Source organism: Gymnoscopelus braueri, assembly GCF_963280865.1.
Source record: "Gymnoscopelus braueri genome assembly, chromosome: 21".
NCBI classification, from domain to species: domain Eukaryota; kingdom Metazoa; phylum Chordata; class Actinopteri; order Myctophiformes; family Myctophidae; genus Gymnoscopelus; species Gymnoscopelus braueri.
Genome location: NC_137623.1, coordinates 46,981,308 through 47,004,199, shown reverse-complemented (window position 1 = coordinate 47,004,199; position 22,892 = coordinate 46,981,308). Strand labels below are relative to the sequence as shown.

The window sequence follows — 22,892 nt, the reverse complement described above, 5'->3', positions numbered from 1 at the left end:
ATATCAGTCAGGCTCTAGTCTCACTGCACCCTTCCTGTGAACATACCGGCAGACAAGCACTCTGCGAGTAAACACCACTCACTTAATGCGTGGTAACCATGGAAATCGCTTCTGTGCACCAGCCTACTGTATCCCTGCCTGTACAAATGTGTCTTCTTTATAGGCTACCTCCAGGTTATGTCCCAATAACTGTTTAACTCATAACTGATAACTCTATTGACTAAAGCCCCCCAGGGGTCTATTATAGCCCCACTCCAAACCTCTTTAGATGATCGGCTATTTTCACCAAATGTTTGCCCTAGGGCTCATGTGGTTAAAAAACTGTGGTATGTTTTAACTCTATACTGTATATGTCAGAATCAGTCCGGGGTTAAAAGTAACCAAGTACATTCACTCAAGTACTATACTTAAGTACAGTTTTGAGGTACTTTTAATTTTCTTGAAGTATTTCCATGTTTTTTTTTTACATTTTATGTATTCAAATGTATACATCGACTTCACTACATCTTAGAGGTAAATGTTGTACTTTTTACTCCAATACAATATCGCATAGCAGTGTCTGTCTGTCTGTCTGTCTGTCTGTCTGTCTGTGGGATAGATTGCAGCTCCATTACTAAATGGGGCTGCAACATTTCAGCTAAAATAATATGCAGTGTACATAACAGTGTCATACTGGTGTCATGACACTGCATTATGTATGATGATGATGATGTTGTCTTGTTTTCCATCAATATTATGATTACTTGAATAGAACAGCTCATAGTGTGGTGCATTGCTAAGCTGGTGGCATGACAGAAAGAGCTCTCTGTTGTTAAATAATAAATTTTTCCAACCAGTCTAGGCAGAATGGCAATTCTGCAGTCAGTTGTAATAAATATTATAACATTTTGATGCTGAGGGTGTCATGAAATATCTGGCAGTGTATGTCAACTGACAGCCGATATCAATTTGACAATTGATAATATACTATCGTGTATACAGTTAACACAATGTGGAACAATGATTTATTAATGATTATTTATGCTTGCAGGTATATCAGGTGCTGTGTACTGCTTATGTACTGTAGGTGATTATGTACAGTATGTATACTCCTTCAAATGACATGTTTTTCTATCAATAACATGGCACAAACTGGCACCTGGGAGTAGTTAAATAGCACACACCAGTTATTAGAAAAGGAGGATAATGGGGCTATCACTTTCATATTAGACCTGCTGGTGACATATGGCTCTTTTCCACTACAAGAACTAAGCCAACTGTGCCGTGCCATGCAGAAATGGGTTTCCATGCGCTATGCGGCTCGGTTTCTGATAGGGTTCTTCTCAGAACCTATAATTTTGGGCCCTGCTCAGTTGGTGGAACTAACCCTGTGTTCTCGGAACCTAGAACTCAGAACTTTTTATTTCCTTTAACGGTTAACCCATTAAGACCAGGAACACATCTGTGCAACCACCATTATGTTATACTTTGGCTATTCAAAAATAGCAGATATACAATCTACGAGCTCATAGATACGAGCTCGTAGATCAGCTATTTTTGAAAAATTTGGAACATTTGTGCAAATCTTTTAATATATATATTTTTTTCAAGCGAACATTTTTAACTCAAATCTGTGCTTCTGGGGGGTCCCTGGAACAACATATTTTGATGGGGAAAGAAGGCCAGAAACATATAATTTTGGGGGTCCTTGACAAGAAAAAGTTTGAGTACCACTGATATAACAACAATTGTTTTTTCAGAAAAATTAAGACATTTGTTGAGACATTTGACAGTTACAAATGTTCGCTTAAAAAAAAAAATTCAAATATTTCATCACCGCTCATAGCGCATGAGCTTGTAGATCTGCTACTTTTTGAATAGCCAAAGACATCTAAAAATGACACACAGATGCGTTCCCGGTCTTAATGGGTTAAAAAAAGAAATATATATATTTTCATGATGTACCTCCTCCTTCAGGGGTGGTTGTTTATAATTGTAAACGTAAACAAAAAACAACATCACAGAACTTCATGGTGTTCCGTAAAGTTTCAGGTTCAGGGAGATTCTGGGTTACCCTTTGCAGTGGAACAGAGCCAATAGTTTTAGTGCAGAGACCTGACAAAGACACAGAAAGGAGGTGGCAGCTTACTTAAGGAGTCCTCGTCCTCTGCGCTGCCCGTCCCAGTGCTCATGTACTTGAAGGGAGCGATCAATGCCGACAGCATACTGACTTTCTCTGGAGGAGAGACGAGAGACAGACAGAGTCAACACACCGGGGCAGCGGCCGGGGTTTGTTTTGATGGGTTTATTGATCACGGCGCTGTATCAGCATTGACTTAACATGACTACAGAGACACAGCGCTTCCACGGCGTGCATGTGGAAACAGGTGGGTTAGATTATGAGCAGTGGTGGAAAAAGTACTCAAATGTTCTACTTAAGTAAAAGTATCAATACTGCAATGTGGAAGTACTCTGTTACAAGTACAAGTCCAGAATTACAAATTTACTTGAGTAAAAGTACAAAAGTATTGGCATCAAAATGTACTTAAAGTACCAAAAGTAAAAGTACTAAAATGTTTGAAAATAGCAGATCTACAAGCTCACAACACGTCGCGAAGCGACGCGTTGTGAGCTTGTAGATCGGCTATTTTCAAATAGCCTAGGTAAAAAACATGGGCTAAAGTGGTTAATGTATGTTTCATAATATAATAATTTATAAGTACAATATTTGCCTCTGAGATGTAGTGGAGTAGAAGTAATAGTATTGGAAATTAAAAATACTCAGGTAAAGTACAAATACCTCAAAATTGTACTTAAGTACAGTACTTAAGTAAATGTACTTAGTTACTTTCCACCACTGGAAACAGGTGGGTTAGATTATGAGAGATTACACACACAGACACGTGGCCATGCGCACATACACGTTTGTATACTCCCACACGTTATGCAAACCACATCGCACATGCACACGCACACACATACACAGAGCAAGAACAGAGGTGAGTAGTAATGAGTTACATTTAATTAAATCATATTTTCTAAACTTACATTTTGAATACATTTTACTTATAAGAGTAGTTTTTAATGCAGCATACTCTTCACTTTTACTCAAGTACGTGTGAAGAAAATGTAACTTTTCCTCCTTTACAATTGGGCGGAATATAAAGTAGTAAAAGTGATATTGTTCTAATGATTTGGCTACATTCTGCTGTGTTGTCTAACCTCAATGTGTCATGGCATCGGGCGCAAACAATCAGTCAGCTCCATATATGGGCATACAAGGGGGTATGGGAATATACTGATTACATCAGCGATCTCCATATATGGGCATACAAGGGACAAGGACTGACAGATACAGAGATCTCCATACAAATATGGGCATTTTGGTCGGTTCGGCGGTGCGACGTAGGTGTGAGGGTGAACTCTAGATGTAAGTCTAGTACATCAAATGCAGAGAGACAGTGGAGAGCCTCAGTAAACTAGGATCACAGGTAAACCAAGAACCTAGCATCAGTCTAAAAAATATACTATCAAAATAGTCTGTACATTGAAACTATAGGATACCATGGTACACAAAGAAATATAGCATCTGCATACATAACATGCCATCTAAATTACATTTTAACCTTAGCATAAGTCTGCAAAACTAAGTCAAGTGCTATGAGCTATAAGGTCGAGTGTGAAGAGGAGAGTCTTCAGATTACGGCAGACAATTCTGAGTGAGTCTGCCGTTCTAACTGCAATGGGGAGTTTGTTCCCCAGTTTGGGAGCCAGGGACGTGTGGAGTGATGTACAGTCGTGCTAAGAGGTTGCCTACTACAGAATCTTTACTTTTGCTACTACCATTTAAAGCAGGGTTCTTCAACGTTTTTCAGGCCAAGGACCCTCTAGCTGAGAGAGAGACAACGCAGAGCGAGGCATTGTGAGCTTGTAGATCTGCTATTTTTGGCTAAAGTTCTCCTCAGAAAAGGGATGCTAGAGTTCAAGTGGTTAATGTAAAAAGTAAATGTCATATCAAAAAGATCTGGAGTCCCCCTGTAGTAACCCCGAGGACCCCCCGGGGTTCCCGGAACCCCTGTTGAAGACCCCTGATTTAAAGTTTCTAGTAACTTTGACTTGAGTACAGTTTTTTGGCTACCCTATACCGCCTCTGTGCACAGACAGTGAAACGCTTCACTTTAAGCTGATGAAAGAGGTGGAACCCCCTGCGGGGCCCGCACAGGGGCCCCCAGGCTGTCCAGGTGTTCGTGTTGTTTACAGTAGGAGGCCTTATTAGGGCCATCGTTCGGTCTGGTGCTCTCCACGCAGCGCTGAGCACAATTGACAGGCCAGTCTGGCCCCCCTAATTACAACCTCTCTCTCTCTCTCTCTCTCTCTCTCTCTCTCTCTCTCTCTCTCTCTCTCTCTCTCTCTCTCTCTCTCTTCTTCTCAACATTGGCTAATGATCAATAGTTAGGGAGTTGTCTCCGAATAAAGAGAGAGGGAAGAGAGGGATGGCAGAGGTGCTGATGATAGGAGACAGAGCCAGGTGGATGGAAGGGCTGTAGGACGAACAGGAGAGGAGAGAGTAGAGGGACAAATCTGTGATTGTGTGTGTGTGTGTGTGTGTGTGTGCATGCGCGCACGTGTGTGCGTGCGAAAGGTGGGTGTCAAGGTAAGAGGTTGAGCAGGGTGAAGGCGAAAGCTGAGGTTAAACATCAACCCACCCCTGTGGAGAGATGGCAGAGCGTTTGACCTCAGCCTCGCACAACTTTCACCCCCCACCCTCACCCTTCAATCTCCTCCTCATCCTCCTCCTCCTCTTCCTCCTACTGGAGGTGGCAGAGCATCCTTAAGGGCCTGTTGCTCTAACAATTACTAGTGAGCGGAATACGGCATAAAAAAAACAGGCCACCACATTACAGTGCAATGAACATGTTTTGATAAGAGTGTGAGGTTGTGAATGAGCTAGTCTCCCAGCTCTCTCTCCCTCCCTCTCTCTCTCTCTCTCTCTCTTCTCAGCTCAATAGCACTAGAGGGGCCGGATGAATCACTCCGACACACATGAATACACTCTACACACACTGTGGTTGGAGCTGTGTGTGCGCATGCCGTCCTCACGGGCACCAACACCACAATACAAGCATTTGCATTCTGACCTAATTACAGACTAAAGAGCAACACGAGCAGCCATTTGGCCCTAAACGAGTCCCTCGGCCAGCAGGGGTTATTATCCGGATGATTTTCAAATCAGTCCGTATTGTTACCCACTCCCTCAGGGGCTGAGTTGTTGTGATTTGGTGACTGTGGACCATTTTGCACTGGTTACACAGAACGTGATGGCAAAAATGTCATATAAAAAAAGACGTGAGCTTTAAGAATCCATTGGCAGCAACCATAACTCTAGCATCGTAAACACACACATTCGCATGCACACAAAATTGGTATCAGGGGAAAATTCCCTTTGAATGTGTAATTGTCAGTCGTCAGTATCAAGCATGAAATCGCAACGCACAGCGAAGGCGGCAATTAACACATGGGAGCCTGAGCTTCTATAATGGGGCCTGAGATTCCTGTAATGTATATTTGATCATCCTGTGGAGCCTTGGGTCTAAACCACCCACTCGACAGCGTTTGCCAAGTGAAAGCTAGGGGCCCACTGGGCTGAGATATACAGCATATAAAGCTCGACACCAGCGAGATACTCGCGGTATGTAATGTGTGTCATCTGCTTCGAAAAACCAGAGGCAACTTTGGTGTCCTTAGAGAAGATGTGGGTGACGTAATAAAACGCTGAAATATGCACAGCACAGAGTAAAAGTTTCACACGCTTCAGTCGATCCAAACAGGGGAATCGGTGTTCACAGACAAGACGAGGAGGCATTTGGAGCACAATAGGATCATGTTCCGTTGTTTTATTCAGGTAGGTTTGGAACAGACACGAAACAAAAAGAACAGCCCTCAATTCCTACTCAGCACGATCCAGTGGTGTAAAGTAACTAAGTACATTTACTCAAGTACTGTACTTAAGTACAATGTTGAGGTATTTGTACTTTACTTCAGTATTTCCAATTTCCAATACTTTAACTTCTACTCCACTACATCTCAGAGGCAAATATTGTACTTTTACTCCATTACAATTATTTACTTAAGTAAAACATTTGAGTACTTTTTCCACCACTGGCACAATCTAACTGGAGCTAACCACAACGGTGACTGGACACGGCCAGGCCATAATGCAAGGTACCATCCATAATGCTACAGTAGGTATCATAAATTGTGCTAGGTACCATCCATAATACAAGGTACTGTACAATTCACAATAGGCTACTAGTACCATCCACAGTGCTAGGTGTTCCAATAATGCCAGGTATTATTACCATCCATTGTGCTAGGTACCATCCATAATACTAGGTAGTGTACTGTACCTTTCACAATAGGCTACTAGGCACAGTACCATCCATAATGTCAGGTATCTTCCACAATGCTTGCTTCCTTTTCTCAGGTGGGCAGAGAGGGGATGAAGAGTCTTTTTATTCTTTATTATTTGATAGATTCAGCATCCAGTCAGAACAGGCCTTTATTATGTGTAGTGCACTTCAGGCCTGCATCATTTCAAAGCACCACAGTTCATTTGAAAGCATTTCAAGGACTGGCTTTCGAGCACAGAAAATGTAATGACGTTTTGGATAGTTCAGAATCACCATAGCACGGTGTTAGAGTGCCGGCGTTGGAGGTTATCTCTCAAACGCCACCTCTGATTGTTTGTTGATTGTCTAGAATTCTGAAGCCTCCGTAAGCACACTGTGTGTGAACACAAAAAGTGTGGCGCCGTTCTTTCGCCAGCGATTTCATGCATGATTGATTTTGATTGGAGAGATATTCTAACTTTGAAATGGAGAATACTCACAAATAACACAGTTTTGTTTGATGACACATTCTCCTCCATACTGTAAACACTCTGAAAGAAGACATTGCTAAATTATGCAATCTATTTCTAATTTAGCATAGATTTAAAAAAAAGACACTCCAGTTTGGACTACGTGTGACCTCGTGCCCTTCATGGTATACCTCCCGTCCCTTCAAAACCCTCGCCATTTACCAGGCAGGCTGAATAAAAATCCAACAATGTGAGCCAATCGTCTCAGCTCAGTAAATCTATCCTCCACTGCACCCCTGACATAGCGAGAGAAGACAACACTCATTTGTTTCCACCGCACAAAGGCAGAGAAGCAGAAGAGGAGCCAGGTTAGATAGAGAGAGTCTTGGCAGATGGCCATTTTCCTCTTGTATAGTGACAATGCTGGTTCATTCACAATGAAGCTGGATAAAAGGCGCCTCTCTCCCTCTCCTCTCTCTCTCTCTCTCTCTTTCTCGCTCTGTCTCTTTCTCTCTCCCCCCTTCCTCTCTCTAGCTGTCTCCTTCCACTTCCTGTATCAGAGGAGAAGGTAATGAGCCCAATCAGATTTCCCTGTGGCTCAGCATAACGAATTGGTCAGATGAGCGACGTGAGACACTATTGAAACGGGCGTTGGGGGAAATCATTGAGTCTCCCTCCCTTTCGTCCTCTCGCTCTCTCTCTTCTTTTTCAACCATTTTCACAATTCTTCTCCGTTCTCTGTCAGTCCCCATCTCTCCCCATCTCTCCCTCCCTCTCTCTCCCTCCCTCTCTCTCTCTCTCTCTCTCTCTCTTCCCTCCTTTCTTGTGTCTCTTATACTATACCGAGCTGCTAAAAGAGAGAGAGACTGCGTTGTTTTTTCCACGGCACTTAAATTCGTACTTCTGTCACATCTCGGTGCTCATGTTTAAACAGGAGCACTGTAAAAGCAGCAGGCATCAAGCTAAGTGTCTAGATCGCCTCCTCCAGGTCCCATGTGTGTGCTTGTGAACACATAAATTCAGGGATGCCGTAAAAAAATAACATTCATAGCAACATAAAAAGAGGCAGAACAACAGTCTGTCTTGAAAAAAAAAAGGAATGCCATAATTCAGTGGTTCTCAACCTTTCCTGGATCAGGGCCCGCTTGAAAATCTTGAAAGCGTTCGTGTCAGAAAGAGTCTGTGTTCCATTTAAATGAGTCATCAGATATATATTTTTCAAACTTTTTGCTTCTACTCCTACTGATTTTGTCCAAACCTCGCCCAAATTGGTACACCATATCTCTGTAGTCATGTGATCAATATGATTCCGCCAGATTTTTCTGATTCAATTCCGATTGACTACGATTGGCTTTGCGGGAGGGGCCCGTTTTGCACGAAATGCCAAAAGCACTGCTGGACCGATCAGTGAGAACCTTTGAACGCACGCTCCCAGTAGGCCAAGGAAGAACCTCCACCCCAAACTTTTCAAATCGTCCTGTTATAGCTACCTGTTATTATACCATGCCCCTTCCAAACTTTGCGGGAGTGGCCTCATGGTGGCGCCCAGATAACGTTTTGGCCAATAACTCCTGAACTGTAGCTTGTACGATATCAAAATCCCTTTTGCCTGGATTCCTTGGATTCTCTTTCTCCATGTATAATCTGGCCAATTGTGCCAGATTACATTTTGCGTTTTCTTCGCACTTTTTGCTACTACTCCTACAGATTTTGTCCAAACCGGTACACAGTATTGCTGGGGTCATGTGATCAAGTTGTATGAGTTCGATTTTTCTGACTTCATTCCAAGTGGCTATGACTGCCTTCCAAAGTTCGCGGGCCCTGGCTAGGCAACCCGTCCTGACGGACACCTGTGCTCCGAGAAGCACACTTTTATAGTTAAAGCAGTTTTCCGTCTGCAACCGTCCACGGTGGAAGTTAAAATATCCTAATGAATTTTTCCTCGAAAATATACCACTATGAAAGCAAATGACCAACTTCAGTTTGCAAATGTGTTTTTGTTGCTTTTTGTCAGTGTCCGCTAACCGCATAGTAATACTGTACAAGGCTGTTTCGCACACAGTAGGATAGCAAACCTTTTAGTCTTAATGAAAGAGTGAGACGGTATAAGTGGGATATGGCAGGGACAAGCGTGTGCTGGATGGATGGATGGATGGATGGATGGTCAAAGGGACAGAGCAGTGTAGCAGTGCCGGCTGATGGATATTTAGCACCTGATTAGTAGTGGAGAGGACAGTGTGGCCAGGCCATCTGCTTTACATGTGTTCCCCTGGCCAATGCCAAGGACAGCAAGCACTACACTATATAGACACACCAGCACACTGCAGAACATTTAAAGAGGTGGTGCCATGATTTTGCACTTTTTCTGTTTTTCGTGTCTATGAGGTTGAACTTCATTAAGCCCCCTGGTGGTGTTTTAATGGTGATTTATGTCTTCTCTGACTATTTTGAGTTTCTTCCTGGAGGCTGAAACCTTGAGGGTCAAACGTGCCAATAGAAAAACAGCGCTTTAATGACGCAGTCGAAATATACCCTCCCCCTCATTATCATAACACAACAGGTGTGGGCATGGGGAGGAGGAGGGACTAGGACAGGTGGGTGGTCTTGTAGGAGGAGGCGGAGGGACTGGTTCAGGTGGGAGGTGCTAAGGTGAGAACCAGGTATACTTAATGAACTGGAGGCGTGTCCACATAAAAACATGATTTCAACACTTTCTGCACACTTTTTGAAACAAATCTTCCTCCTAGTATAACCATAATACCTGATGATCATGTTTTAGGGGGTGAAAAAAATCACTGAAAATCATGGCACCCCGTCTTTAAGACATTAGATGAAATCACACAATGCTCAGCAAACAATAAGGTAGACAACTGTAAAGACGTATGTTGTTCTGTGCAATTTGTGCTGTAGATAAGAGTCTACAGGTTGTGAGCTGGTAGATCTATACATTTATTTTGTTTGAAAATGTATGTACTTAAATTTGGTATTGAAAGTATAATTTTGATGGCAATACTTTTGTACTTTTACTCAAGTGAAAGCACTGCAAAGCAGAATGCCCGCAACACTCCAGATTAAAAGACCTGGAACGTATCTGTGTCACTTTGAGATTTCTTTGGCTATTCAAAAATAGCAGATCTACAAGCTCATAGCGCAGCACCGAGTGCCGCGCTACGAGCTTGTAGATCTGCTATTTTTGGGGAAATTTGTGCAAATCTTTGAATATGTATATATTTATTTTATTTAAAAAAAAATCTAAATATTTTCTAGAATCGGAACCACAGGTCTTAATGGGTTAAACAAAAGTCTCGAGGTCTCATGCAACTGAGAAAACAGCCAGCACACAATAAATGTCCTCTCCACGTTACTGAGGAAGACTGTCATACTTTTACTCAAGTAAAACTTTAACAGAGTATTGCTACTTTTGCTCAAGTAAAACATCCGAGTACTTCTTCCACCACTGCACATGATATTCAGCCCCACCCAGCCAGTCTGTCTGTCTGTCTGTCGTCCAACTCAGCTTAGCATTTGGACCGTCCAACTGTATGGCATAATGCATGATTGAATTATGCTAATCTAACCAGCATTATAGGCCTAATCACATTTGACTCAATGGTGGTGGGAAAACGGGGATGATTTTGCCAGTTGATTGTCCTGGAAGTCCATGTGCTGGATGACACAGCAATTTAATGTCCAATACTTTATCCTCTGGTCGTCACGACCGGACGATGAAGTATGGAATGGCACCCAGGGGTGTTCTCACGGCCAGGTCATGAGAAACCCCCTGGGTTAATTCCATTCCGTGTTGTCTGCCCGTAATAAAGTGCCGTTGAGCAAACACTGAAGCTCCAAAACACAGGGTTACTCGCTGTTCTGTGGCTGACACCTGGCTATTCTGTTGTTAAGCCCCGTCAGAACAACTTCCGGGTCCAAGTGTGTGTTTTACTAATATGCCGCAGTGCTGTGTCCCTCTCTTTTAACAGAGCTGAGACTAAAATAACGACTAAAGCATCGTTAAATAAATTAACGACACTATATCATTTAGACACTAAAGTGTAATAATTTAGTCTTATTTGGTCACTAAAGTGACTAAATTATACCCCCTGGGAGAACTTTACATTTCTCCCAGGGGGCGCCAGGCGCCTCTTGGACCCGGATTACAAAATGACGTCAGACTTAAAAAACGAATACTCATAAATGCACAGCAGAGTGGCCACCAGAAACTGAATTTCTCTTATGGGTTCAATGCAGAGTCACAACAAATGTCAAGACTTGGGACTCTCGATGGCCTCATAGGAAAAAAACATACAAACATATGTGCCTGTGTCCGTGGTTACCAGGGTAGGGAATCAATACTCACCAGACGCAACAATATATTAGACCAGTGTTTCTCAAACATTTTCATGTCAAAGACCCCCACATTTATGTGTGTCGCATCAACGAATGATGCATCACCAAATTAATAGTTTAATGTAAAATATTTGCAGATGCATTTTCAACCCTGCTCCATTGTGGACCACATGTGGAGAAAGCTTCCCACTCAACCGCTGAATCGCTTCGTCATGATACTATGTGGAACTCAAGGGGAACATTAATGTGTTTCTTTCTTTCTCTGCTGTCCGATTTGAGAGGCTGGTTTCCACATGGTTGAGCACCACCTAGGCACCTGCTTAAAGTGTGTGGTGTGAGAGGATTGCCGGAGAAGGCCGCCAGAGTGTTTTTCAATAGACATACAATGGGCCTACACTCCAGCGGCCTATTATAACACCAGAACAAAGGCCGATTTATACTTTGTCGTGCGATGGTGTCGCGTACCAAAAATAGCCGATCTAGAATCACACAGTGTATCGCTTATAGACCTTTAGAGCAGCTTGTAGATCTGCTGTTTTTGCCGTGATACACGGCAGTACGACGGAGCATAAATTGGATGTAAAAGGGCTCCATCTATACTCAGACACTCACCGTTGAGTGCGACAGTAGCGTTAGCGTCATGCTACACTCAACATATTGCAAGGAGAAGGCTTGACAACACTCCCACCGTAAAAAGCTTTTCAATGTTCTCTCTTTGTGTTCACGGTTTTATTCTGAGCTAATGTGAAAAATATTCATTTTTCATTCGTTTTCTTTTACATTTTCACCTTTAACAGAGCATGCTCCGTATCAGTGGCATTGCGTTTGACTGCAAAAAGGTTTTTGGGTCTAAAAAAGGACAACCTGTTAGATCTCAACAAGCAGTGAGAGAAACCCTTAAAGGAGCACAACCATTTTTCGACCATATCTTCATATAATTGGTACTTACTAATGGTTATTATAAGATGGCACAATTTTCATCTACTCACTATGGCCCTCATTTATCAACGCGGTGCAGACCAAATAATGGGTGTACGGCGAGATCACCGCACCTTTCGGCATTTATCAATATATCCTGACGTGTGCTTCATCCTACCGTAAGCTGAGATCTCACGTCTGGTAGAGACCAGTTGTTGACGTTGGCTGCACCCGTTTATTCCATTCTAGACCTGTGGAGCAGCATTGTCTGACTGTCTGACAGGCATCTGGACACATAATCCACTCATAAATGTATATCTACACACTAATAAATAATCCCTGTGAAAATATAACATTTTATAAAGTAATTTAAACAAACTGCTTTAACAGTCATTCAGATAAGATTGTAGATCTGGCTGCATTGAAAATAGCAGATCTACAAGCTCACAAGCCAGTGTCGCATCGCGACGCGTTGTGAGCTTGTAGATCTGCTATTTTCAAAATATATGAGCGCTTCTGCGAGTTCAGACCGGTGCAGCGGCGCTGCTGTTATATTTTCATGGCCACCGGGAGATCAGACATTTAACCCATGGTCCAACACACACCAGCCTTCATTCATTAATGTTCTCTCCAGGCTATCTCTCATTAATGCGGATACAAACGTATTCCATTCATGGCGATGTGATTGGTATCATAATATGTCATTCATGTAGGATACAAGCCTACGTGACAAAGATTGTACCGCTACGGTACGGATTACATGAAAAACACAGCTGGGCGGGCGTGTGTGTGTGTGTGTGAGAGAGAGAGAGAGAGAGGGGCGTGTGCGTGTGCGTGTGTGGTAAGGCGAGCGGGGGAACTCTTTCTTATTGGCTTTTCATGATGATGTCTTTGGTCGTATTCTGGTTCTTCAATCTTCATGTCGTAAAATCGGGGCGTTTTGAGAATATTTAAGGGCATGTTATTTAAATGACGCTCGGTTTCAGCCGTGACATTTATCAAAGCTGGGACCAAATGTACGCTCGGATCAGCTGTGTAGGATGCGTTGATAAATGTGACTTCGACGTTGGTGTACGGCCGAATATATGGAAAAATATACGCCGGTTCATACGCTCCATTGATAAATGAGGGCCTATGTGTCTCATTGGTGGGCTATGGACAGTACAAAAACCTGCCTGCCTACCAATTATCCTTGTATTTGTTTTAAGGGAGTTTAGGTGAGTTTACCAGGGTGGACTTCTTCCACTCCTGACATCACAGAACGGCTCAACAGAATGTTAGGGGCAGGGCAGATTTAGCAAACACCCTTTTCCGACATTTATCATTATTATTGCTTATGAGATTGCCAAATTATAAAATGTACTTTTTTCCCATATTATTTGAATATCCAGCTTTTAAAATAATCTGTTAAGGCAGATAATTGCCTATCTACAAGCGTGTAGCACCATGATGCTTCTGAACTCACTTGAAGAGTGATGAGTGTCATTGACGCTTTGGTATCTGTCAGGGCCTTTCAGACGTCTAAATTAGCGGATGTGAGACGGAATGGGGACTGACTGACTCAGGGCTATAGCATCAGAGAAGTGACAGAAAGGATGAAGGATCCCGCCGTTCAGCCACGCGGTTTTGTAAAACCTGCACACGAATACCTTGGCAGCAATTAGCAAGAGAAAAACCAGACATTTCCTTTTTGACGTTGTGACTTTTAGAGCCACACAGATCATGATCCCATGCCCCGATAAGTGGCAGCTTAAATGCACAGTGGCTTGCCTCCTTAACAGGAATATTAGCGCGGGGCCCTCATCCATGAGAATGACTCATTTACAAGCATGCCGAGGAAGCCAGGGACACATACACAAACAAGACTGAGGTTTGTCGCCCTGCTCGTTTTGATAACAAGCACTCAAGTGTATTTACAAGGCAGAGTGAGGGAGATAAGTCGGCGGTGTGGTAATGACACTAAGCACGCCTGGGACGTCTCTTTCTCTCTCCGTGTGCTGTTGCTCATCTCTCTTTCCTGTATTCATCACACTAGCTGTCACTATAGACTATTATTTCCCTCCCCCCTGCTATATCCCAAGTGTTGCCAGATTTTTGCGAGAGAAACAAGCGTCCAGGTCTACGAAAACAAAGCCCAAAAGAAGCGACTATACAGGCCGCATGAACACACACGAGCGCGCACACGTAAGCGTACGCACGCGCGCGCGCACGCACGCGCGCGCACACACACACACACACACACACACACACACACACACACACACACACACACACACACACACACACACACACACACACACACACACACACACACACACACACACACACACACACACAATATGTGCTTAATTCTGTTCTTTGCAAATCAGCTCATTGATTATAATTGTAACTCCTTTACTTTACAAGCTAATGAATCAAACAGCAATAATAAAATCTAAACACACTTGAACCTTATACTGTATATACATTGGATATTTGAAAATATCTTGACAAAAATATTTGGAATACTTTAACGACAAAAATCTTGTATGGCAGTCCCTAGCACAAAATATTTTCAGATGGGGGTCCGTGACCAAATTTTGGACTATCATGAAAATGATTGAGAACCATACTGGTTTAAACAACATTAGGCAGCAAGCCCAAAAAAACTACCAACATTCACAAGCGACTTTACAGACAAACAAGCCCAAAGTAGCTTAAAATACGCGGACATGGCAACGCTGCTCTCATGTGCACCAAGGCAAAGGATGAACGTCGAACGCTGTCATGTAGTTTCACCGGCTCTGTTCCAACATCTTTTCGTCTTATTTTGTGCGCTTTTTCGGCTATACAGGCTAAAACTACAGATTATTTTCTTAGCGATTATTCTACTGATTACTTTTTCGATTAAACAAATTGTCGCTGTCGGGCAGAAATCTCCATATTTTTACTTTGTGTTTTTTCGAAAAATGTACGGCCTACTTGATCATACTACAGAGTCACACAAAACTACTAAATTGGGGAGAAAAGGGGCAAAATGCAACAAAAAAAAATTGTAGATCTGCTACTTTTGTTATTTTTTAAATTGAATACTGAAAAGTAACTGTTTTAGACTTTATGAGGTTTCCAACCGACAGAGACAAAATAATAGAGAAGCGTGTTTTTATTTATCTATATTCCCTAAAATCATAAATCAGTGAATCGATTAACCACTCAAGCCCTATTGTATACTTGCTGTGTCACTGTCGTGTAAAAGTAGTGAAAATAGCCGATCTACAAGCTCACGAAGCGTCACATTGCGACAAGTCGTAGTCCATGGGCCAGACCAGATATCGGTACCATTAACACATCGACCGCCAGAGGTTAATCTCATAATGTACTCACCAGTGCCAAGGTGTTTTTGTTGTTTTTTTGTTTTTTTCATGTCGCCATAGATCTTGTTAAAATCCTTAAGATTGAGCCGTCAACGGTCTGTTTACATCCGCGACATCTCAACGTATCTCCCAGTGAAAATCACGTGTCAAACGGGGCATCCATGTTGTAGTTAGAGCGGATTACGTTAAACAGTGAAATGCGAGGAGAAAAAACTACAGGAAGAGAATTGAGTTTCAGTTTCGTCTGTAGAATGGGAGCGGACGTGATCGTCAAAACCGGATCCCAAATAATTCCGTTTCCGGTCATCAAACCGGAAACGGAAGTGGATCAAAAAAATTCCGAAAGTGAACCCGGACATGTTTAGCGTGAAAAGACCGTGGACCGTAGGGCTACGGTCTCGGCGCTTAACAGTTGGATTTAACGGACCGTAGGACTACGTTCTTGGCGGTTAATGTGTTAAGTTCCACACCATTTGCAATCTATACTTTCCATTTTAGGGAAATTATTCCAAAATTATTCCAGAAAGTAGGCTACAAGAGAGCAGCAGCACGTGCTTGTCTACAAAACATTAATGAGGCATGCCTTTTTTAATCTTAAATTTTTATCCCACGATTTTGTAACCGAGTTTTTAACACCCAGTGCCAATTGTCTATGTAATCCATGTAATCCAATTGTCTATGTAATCCGGCCAGGGCCGAGCTCATACCTCCTTCGATGCATGAGAGCCAACTGACCTTCTTGTCACCTGACAGGGGAGAGTTTCACCGGTTGGACGTAGCGCGTGGAAGGAACACGTTATTCCAACCAGTTCCCTTCCCCTCCATCAGGCGCCCCGGCTGGCCAGGGGGAGGCAGTATAGTGACCAGGATTACTGCATGTTTTTGTGAGGGTACCTACCCTAGGAGACACGGGGAGAACATGCAAACTCCGCACAGAAAGGCCCTTTCGCTAACCCCACCTAGGGTATGGGCACTGATGACGCGGAGGAGAGGACACGCCCCCAGCGCCCATAGCATCCCCTGCGGGCATTGAACCCAGGACCTTCTAGCTGTGAGGCTTCCTTCTCTAGGTAAAGGGCAACAGAGGTTTCCCTCCTGGAAGAAGCCCTGAGGAGCATTTTACAGCTTCCAATATGATGCCCATCAAGCATCAGTAACAGAGCTTTTTGATAATTCCTCATTCACCCTCATCATAGAGCTGTTCCAAGTCTACCTGGCCTCTTTCAGTTCTTGACGGCCACACCGTTGAAAACATAGACATAAAAAAATATGGACAGCGTCACACCATTGGTTTCTGCAGCCCGTAAATGACCGCCATCTTTCTATATGTGGCTGATATCCGGTCCGAAATGCAAACGTAAATTAATGTTATTGGCTGAAACCGCAGCGAGGGCGGGTCTTCACTCGGTAGAACCAGTAGAAACCCTAGAAACATACCATACTTTATCATGAATTGAAAAATAAATGGGACCATAATTTACCAAAACGCATATCATGGTGATTGAAAGAAGAATTTAAACTATAGCGACTGGAATTATATAGTATTTATGACAACGTTTATTAAGGTAATACAATCAAGTGTAGCCTAAAGTTCGGCCAAAAACCCATCCGCTTGAATAGAGCCTAATTGCTTCTGCAACCAGCAGGGGTGAAACAGCGGTGAAACAGTGAGACTACAGGCCAATCAATTTACAAGCCGGATGCTAGCTCCTTGGTTTAAAACTTGACCACTCAAAGCCACATAATGTCCGGAAGCACTTTATGAGCGCTGAGCAGTGGAGGCGAGACACCACAGGTATGACTAAGAAAATATTATAGGTTCCAAAAGGCTTTTGCGGAGGAAAACATAATTGGGCTTGCAGAAATCAATGAAAAACACTATATTTATGATTTAGAAAAAGGAATGAAAAGCACTATATTCATGATTTAGGAAAAGTTGTGTTCTCAAATTGCAGAGCTTGACATCAAGGCAGAGCTGAGAAAGCTGTATGATGTAGAAGGAGAGAGTAAGACATTCAAAAAGAAAAGACGAGAGGCGGCATTATCACATATATCACACACACACACACACACACACACACACACACACACCCCCCCCCCCTACTTTCGGCTACGATCCATGTCCAAGTGATATCTGCAGCACATGTGCCACCTATTGCCTGGCTTAGTTATAAGTACACAAGAGGTGGGAAAGGTACTACAATACCACAATATAAAAATACTCAGAAGTAAAATGCCTGTATTAAATATTTTACTTGAGTGTAAATACAACAATATTGGCATCAAAATACACTTAAAGTACAAAAGTAAAAGCACTTAAATCCTCCAGAAACTTTTTAAAAAATCTTCAAATCTCACAGCGCGTAGCGATGCGACATGTTGTGAGCTTGTAGATCGACAATCTTTTAATAAATGAAGTATTAAAAAAAGGGTTCCAGTATATTTTGTACTAATAATCGAATCTGAAAAGTAGGCCTACCTAGCAACTAAAGCTGTACAATAATTGTAGTGGAGTAAAAGTACAATATTTGCCTCTGAGATGTAGTGGAAGTATAAAGTATAAAGTACTATAGAGTATAAAGTATCAGAAAATGGAAACACTCAAGTATAGTCAAAGTACCTAATAAAAAGTGACCATGACGACACAGGACTGCGTGTGTGTGTGTGTGTGTGTGTGTGTGTGTGTGTGTGTGTGTGTGTGTGTGTGTGTGTGTGTGTGTGTGCGTGCGTGCGTGCGTGCGTGCGTGCGTGCGTGCGTGCGTGCGTGCGTGCGTGCGTGCGTGCGTGCGTGCGTGCGTGCGTGCGTGCGTGCGTGCGTGCGTGCGTGCGTGCGTGCGTGCGTGCGTGCGCGTGACTTAGTGACTCACACAGTGTGTGAGTTAGTGTGAGTTTATATAAATTGGACCACTCATTTAACACCTCTGAAGCCACCATACAGTATAATAATAATTCTACAGCCAGGTATAGGAAGAAAAATTAAGTCAGTCTGAAAATGTTTTATATGAAACGCAACTACTGTGAAGGCCGGCTCTCTCACTTTTTCTGACTCGCCCACTTCTTTTCTCTCCACTTCTTTTCTATCCCTGCACACAGAAAAAATGAAGGTGCCATCTGGAACAGAAACTGGTTCTTCAGAGTGATGCTATATTAGAAGAACCATTTGTGGTTCCAGAAAGAACCTTTTGAATGGTTCTATAAAGAATTAGCCTGGCATGGCCAGACTAATATCACTGCGTATATATTAGTCTGGAATCTCTGTGTGGAACCTGCATTTCCATGGGAAGAAGAAAAAAAAAGGCCTCTGGTGATGAACCCATCCCATATTTGCATACTGGGCCCTGATTGGTCCCTCACTACTTTGGAGGGAGTGATATCCAATCACACCTGAGCGGTGCCAGACCAAATCTGCTGCGGGCATTTTTTTTTGTTGCAATGGCAGATTTGTCTGGTTTCGAGGCTAATAAAGAACTGTTCTTAAACGAGTAGTTCAACCAAAAAAGTACGTATTCTCTATCAATTACACACCCCATGAAGCCTTGAATTCATGGAATATTTTTAGTTTCTGTCAAATTCCTAAGCCAATAATTTGTTGACCGGCGCAAAGATGCTAATGTCTCCGGAAGGAGACTCTACACGTCTCCTACCTCGGCCGGTTATCAAATTATTGGCTCAGATATGTGACAAAAACAACAAAGAAATCTCCATGAATTCAAGGCTTCATGTGCCGTGCTATAGGAGCTTGTAGATCTGCTATTTTTCAAAAATCTTGAACAAATCTTCCAATACTTTTTTTTTAAAGCAAACATTCTTTTTCACAAATCTTTGCTTATGGGGGTCCCTGGCACAACATATTTTCAGATGGGGGGTCCGCGGCCTTATATAAATCAATTTGGGGGTCCTTGACATGAAAAAACTTACTTTGAGAACCACTGCTTTAGTGGGTAATGGGTTCTTTGTGGATATAGCCTTTTTTAAGAGATAGTTTTCTGTGTGCATGCTCACCGTTTACATTTACGGCCCATCATCTCTCAGCCCTCTGCTCTGCATATAAAGAAAGGCTGGCGCTCTCTCCCTCCTGTTTTCCAGAATAAACACACACAGGGCTCAGAGTGTGATGCGATCCCCCCGCCCGCCATGTTTTATGCCTCCCATTACGACACACATAATCAGAGCTGGGCTGTTTTGCACTACTTTGTTCAGCACAAATTGCTGCACCGATGGTCCCGGCGAAGCACAGATGGGACGTGGACAGTTTCTCATCGGCTGTTCCGTACGGCGGCGCCCAGCACATCTGGTATGCAGCGAGAAGCATCTTTGCACTAATTTGTTTGTCACTATATATTGAAGGGACGATCTGTCATCCTGCCACACCGTGGCATGCGGCATGATGTTTGAAGAACATGGCTAGTCATAAGTTTCAGCGATGCCGGAGAGAGGCCAGGCTAGGGGGCCCCCAGGGGCTTGGGCTGCATGGGGGGGGGGCCCCCACTTGGGACTTGGCTCGCGCAAGCCATCTGACTGCTGAAATGAGAGAGGGAAGGTAGAGAGAGGGAAGGTAGAAGGAAGAGAGGGTAAAATAAAAAATAGATAAGAAGAGAGTGAGAGAGAGAGAGAGAGGACAAGAGCGATGGCGTGGAGGAGTGTATTCACTTCGCTGTGAAGGCGGCTCCTCAATATCCTCAGAGAGACAGAGGGATATTTGGCCGTGATATTATATTTTCACTTCGGAGCAGCCTACCCACACCGTACAGTATTACAAAATAATATTCATCCCTGTCGGGTGGAAACCTCATATGTCACAAGATCTTGTGACATGCAAGAGCTTGTATATATCTCTGCTGTGGAGAGATATATACAAATGGAGTTAGGAGGTTTTGTTCATCATTGATAAGAACAGCTGAATGGACCTCCAAGCTCACAATGAGGTTGGAGGTCAAAAGGGGGTGGAGCCTGGATTCAGCAAAACCAGCTAACTCCACCCCCCTTTGGTGGACTTAGCTGGTTTAGCAGAAGGTTTGAGGATCCAGTGGAGTTAGCTGGTTTTGTCAGAAGCGATTTTTAATACTTTTCATTGGTTCAATATTGTTTTAATCAACACACAGACGTAAAGGGTGTTCAATAGCACTGATTTATGGAATAAAATGCAAAAGCGGAAAAATGGAGTTAGCTGGTTTCTGACGGACAGAAAAAATATACAGTATATATACACTGTACTATATATACACACACACACACACACACACACACACACACACACACACACACACACACACACACACACACACACACACACACACACACACACACACACACACACACACACACACACATATACAGTATGTGTCACAGTATGATTGGAAAACCAGTCAGATTGAAAAAGGTGCACTCGTTTTCACCAACGGAGGCGTGCCGTCTGAAGGTGACTCGAGCCACGAGAGGCACCGCCGAGCGAGCATAGGCGAAAAAAAAGTACCTCATAAAGTACAGTACTTGAGTAAATGTACTTTAGTTACTTTACACAACTGTCTATATACACATATGCATACATGTGTACATATATAGTACAGTGTGTGTACTGTATATCTCCTCTCCTCTCCCTGCAGGCAGCTTCCAAGACTCTGTTTTCCATACAATCCTGCATTAAAAAGGGAGGAAAATGAATGATGAATGCAACCCGACAGCTCATAATATCCTGTTTCCAATTCCATGCTCCATACTTAGTGTGATTCAGAGTCAATTAAAGAACTGCTTGATGTTGATGCATCCAGACTGGCTTACGGTACTGGTTTCCATTTCTCTATTTATGTTGAGCGTTTCACATCGACACTTGCTTTTAATCCTTTTATTTGCAATAGCCACTATATATATATACACACAACACACACATATATACATATATATATATAACACCGGTATATATATATATATATATATATATATATACAGTATATATATGTGTGTGTGTGTGTGTGTGTGTGTATATACACACACACAAATATACATATCATTTAAAAAAAATTTTTTGTGAAAGTAGCCAATCTACAAGCGCAGCGCAGCGCAGCGCACGCGCGCACACACACACACACACACACACACACACACACACACACACACACACACACACACACACACACACACACACACACACACACACACACACACACACACACACACACACACACACACACACACACAGCATACCCTTTGATGACGTCCAAAGGGTGAATGTGCCTGAAAGGAGAACTGAAAGGTAAGGCCTTCATATGTGAATGTAAGTGGCTTTGTGCTTGCACAAAATCTATTTCTTTGAACAAAAAAAAGGTGAGGCTTTTATCTAAGGACAAGCACTTTCCTTGACTCCTTGAGAATGACATCAATTATACAGAGGGGGATTATGCTATGGTAATACTGGTCCCAGATAGGAGTGCAAAGACATTCTAGACCACTCAGTGCCTTAGACAAATGTCATGTTTTTCCATGTACTTAAAGTTACTCTAAGGTTCTCAAAGTGGAGTCCGGGGAGACCCCGGCGGGGACTCCGGGGGTCCTTGAGGGGGTTCCAGGGGCATCTCACATATCATGAACATTTCACTTTCATATCATTTTTTTTACTCATAGTTTGGAGTCTCAACAAAGTTTTTTCTTTGACAACCCAGTCATTTCGTTTGTGGGCTGCATGGGTACTTCAGATAATATGTAATCCAATAAACTGGTTAGCTTTGCCTCCAGGAGTCAATTTAAAAATATGAAAATATGACCATACCATAGGGCCGACTGCATCTCCTGTCTGTACCTTTGGACTGTAACAAAGTCACATGCAAATGCATTGCATTACAATCATAAAGATCACTACTATGTCATTGTGATTTTCCAGATCCAGAGCATACAGTATATAAGACACAACAAACACGCACACACACAACGGTCACTGCTCACATTCATCGGGTGATTGGGCATTAAAGGGGCTTGCAAAAGAAGCCCCCACACCCCTCCTCACACTAACTTCCACTACATTACCCACGCTGCATCTCTCTAAGCAGGCCGGCTTAATGCTTGACGGTAAAGAATCAGAGCCTTCGCATTAAATGAGGGCTCAGTCGAGCAGAAATAAAAGAGGATGAAAAACAGAGAGAAAAAAGGTATATTCAGTTCTCACATTCGCACCTTCTCCTCTGAGAGAGCCCCTTGTGAATAATGGAGCTGCGAGCGTGGCTTTTACAAGGAGAAAAGTAAAAGGCTTTTAGTGTATTTCTTTGATTTGAGGCCACTCAGGTAGAGGTTTGTGTTGTCTGTCATGATGTTATTGTAGCTTTGATACTTTCTCTCATTATGTAACAGAAGCTCTGGGGGGCCGTCTGTACACTCCTAGTCTCACAGAACGGTTGTCGGAATCTTTATTCCTCTAGATCAGTGTTGTTTTCCAACTCCGGTCCTCA

At 42.9% G+C, this 22,892-nt stretch overlaps 1 protein-coding gene across 1 annotated transcript in view; it reads right to left on the bottom strand.

Moving 5' to 3' along the window:
• adarb2 (adenosine deaminase RNA specific B2 (inactive)) overlaps positions 1-22,892 on the bottom strand; it is a gene marked incomplete at both ends in the record, with an annotated part of 246,278 nt that overhangs the window by 90,213 nt on the left and 133,173 nt on the right. Inside the window, one exon of the mRNA XM_080417328.1 lies at positions 2,129-2,215. Coding sequence (XP_080273454.1) covers positions 2,129-2,215 — 87 coding nt within the window. The remainder of the gene's footprint in view (positions 1-2,128; positions 2,216-22,892) is intronic.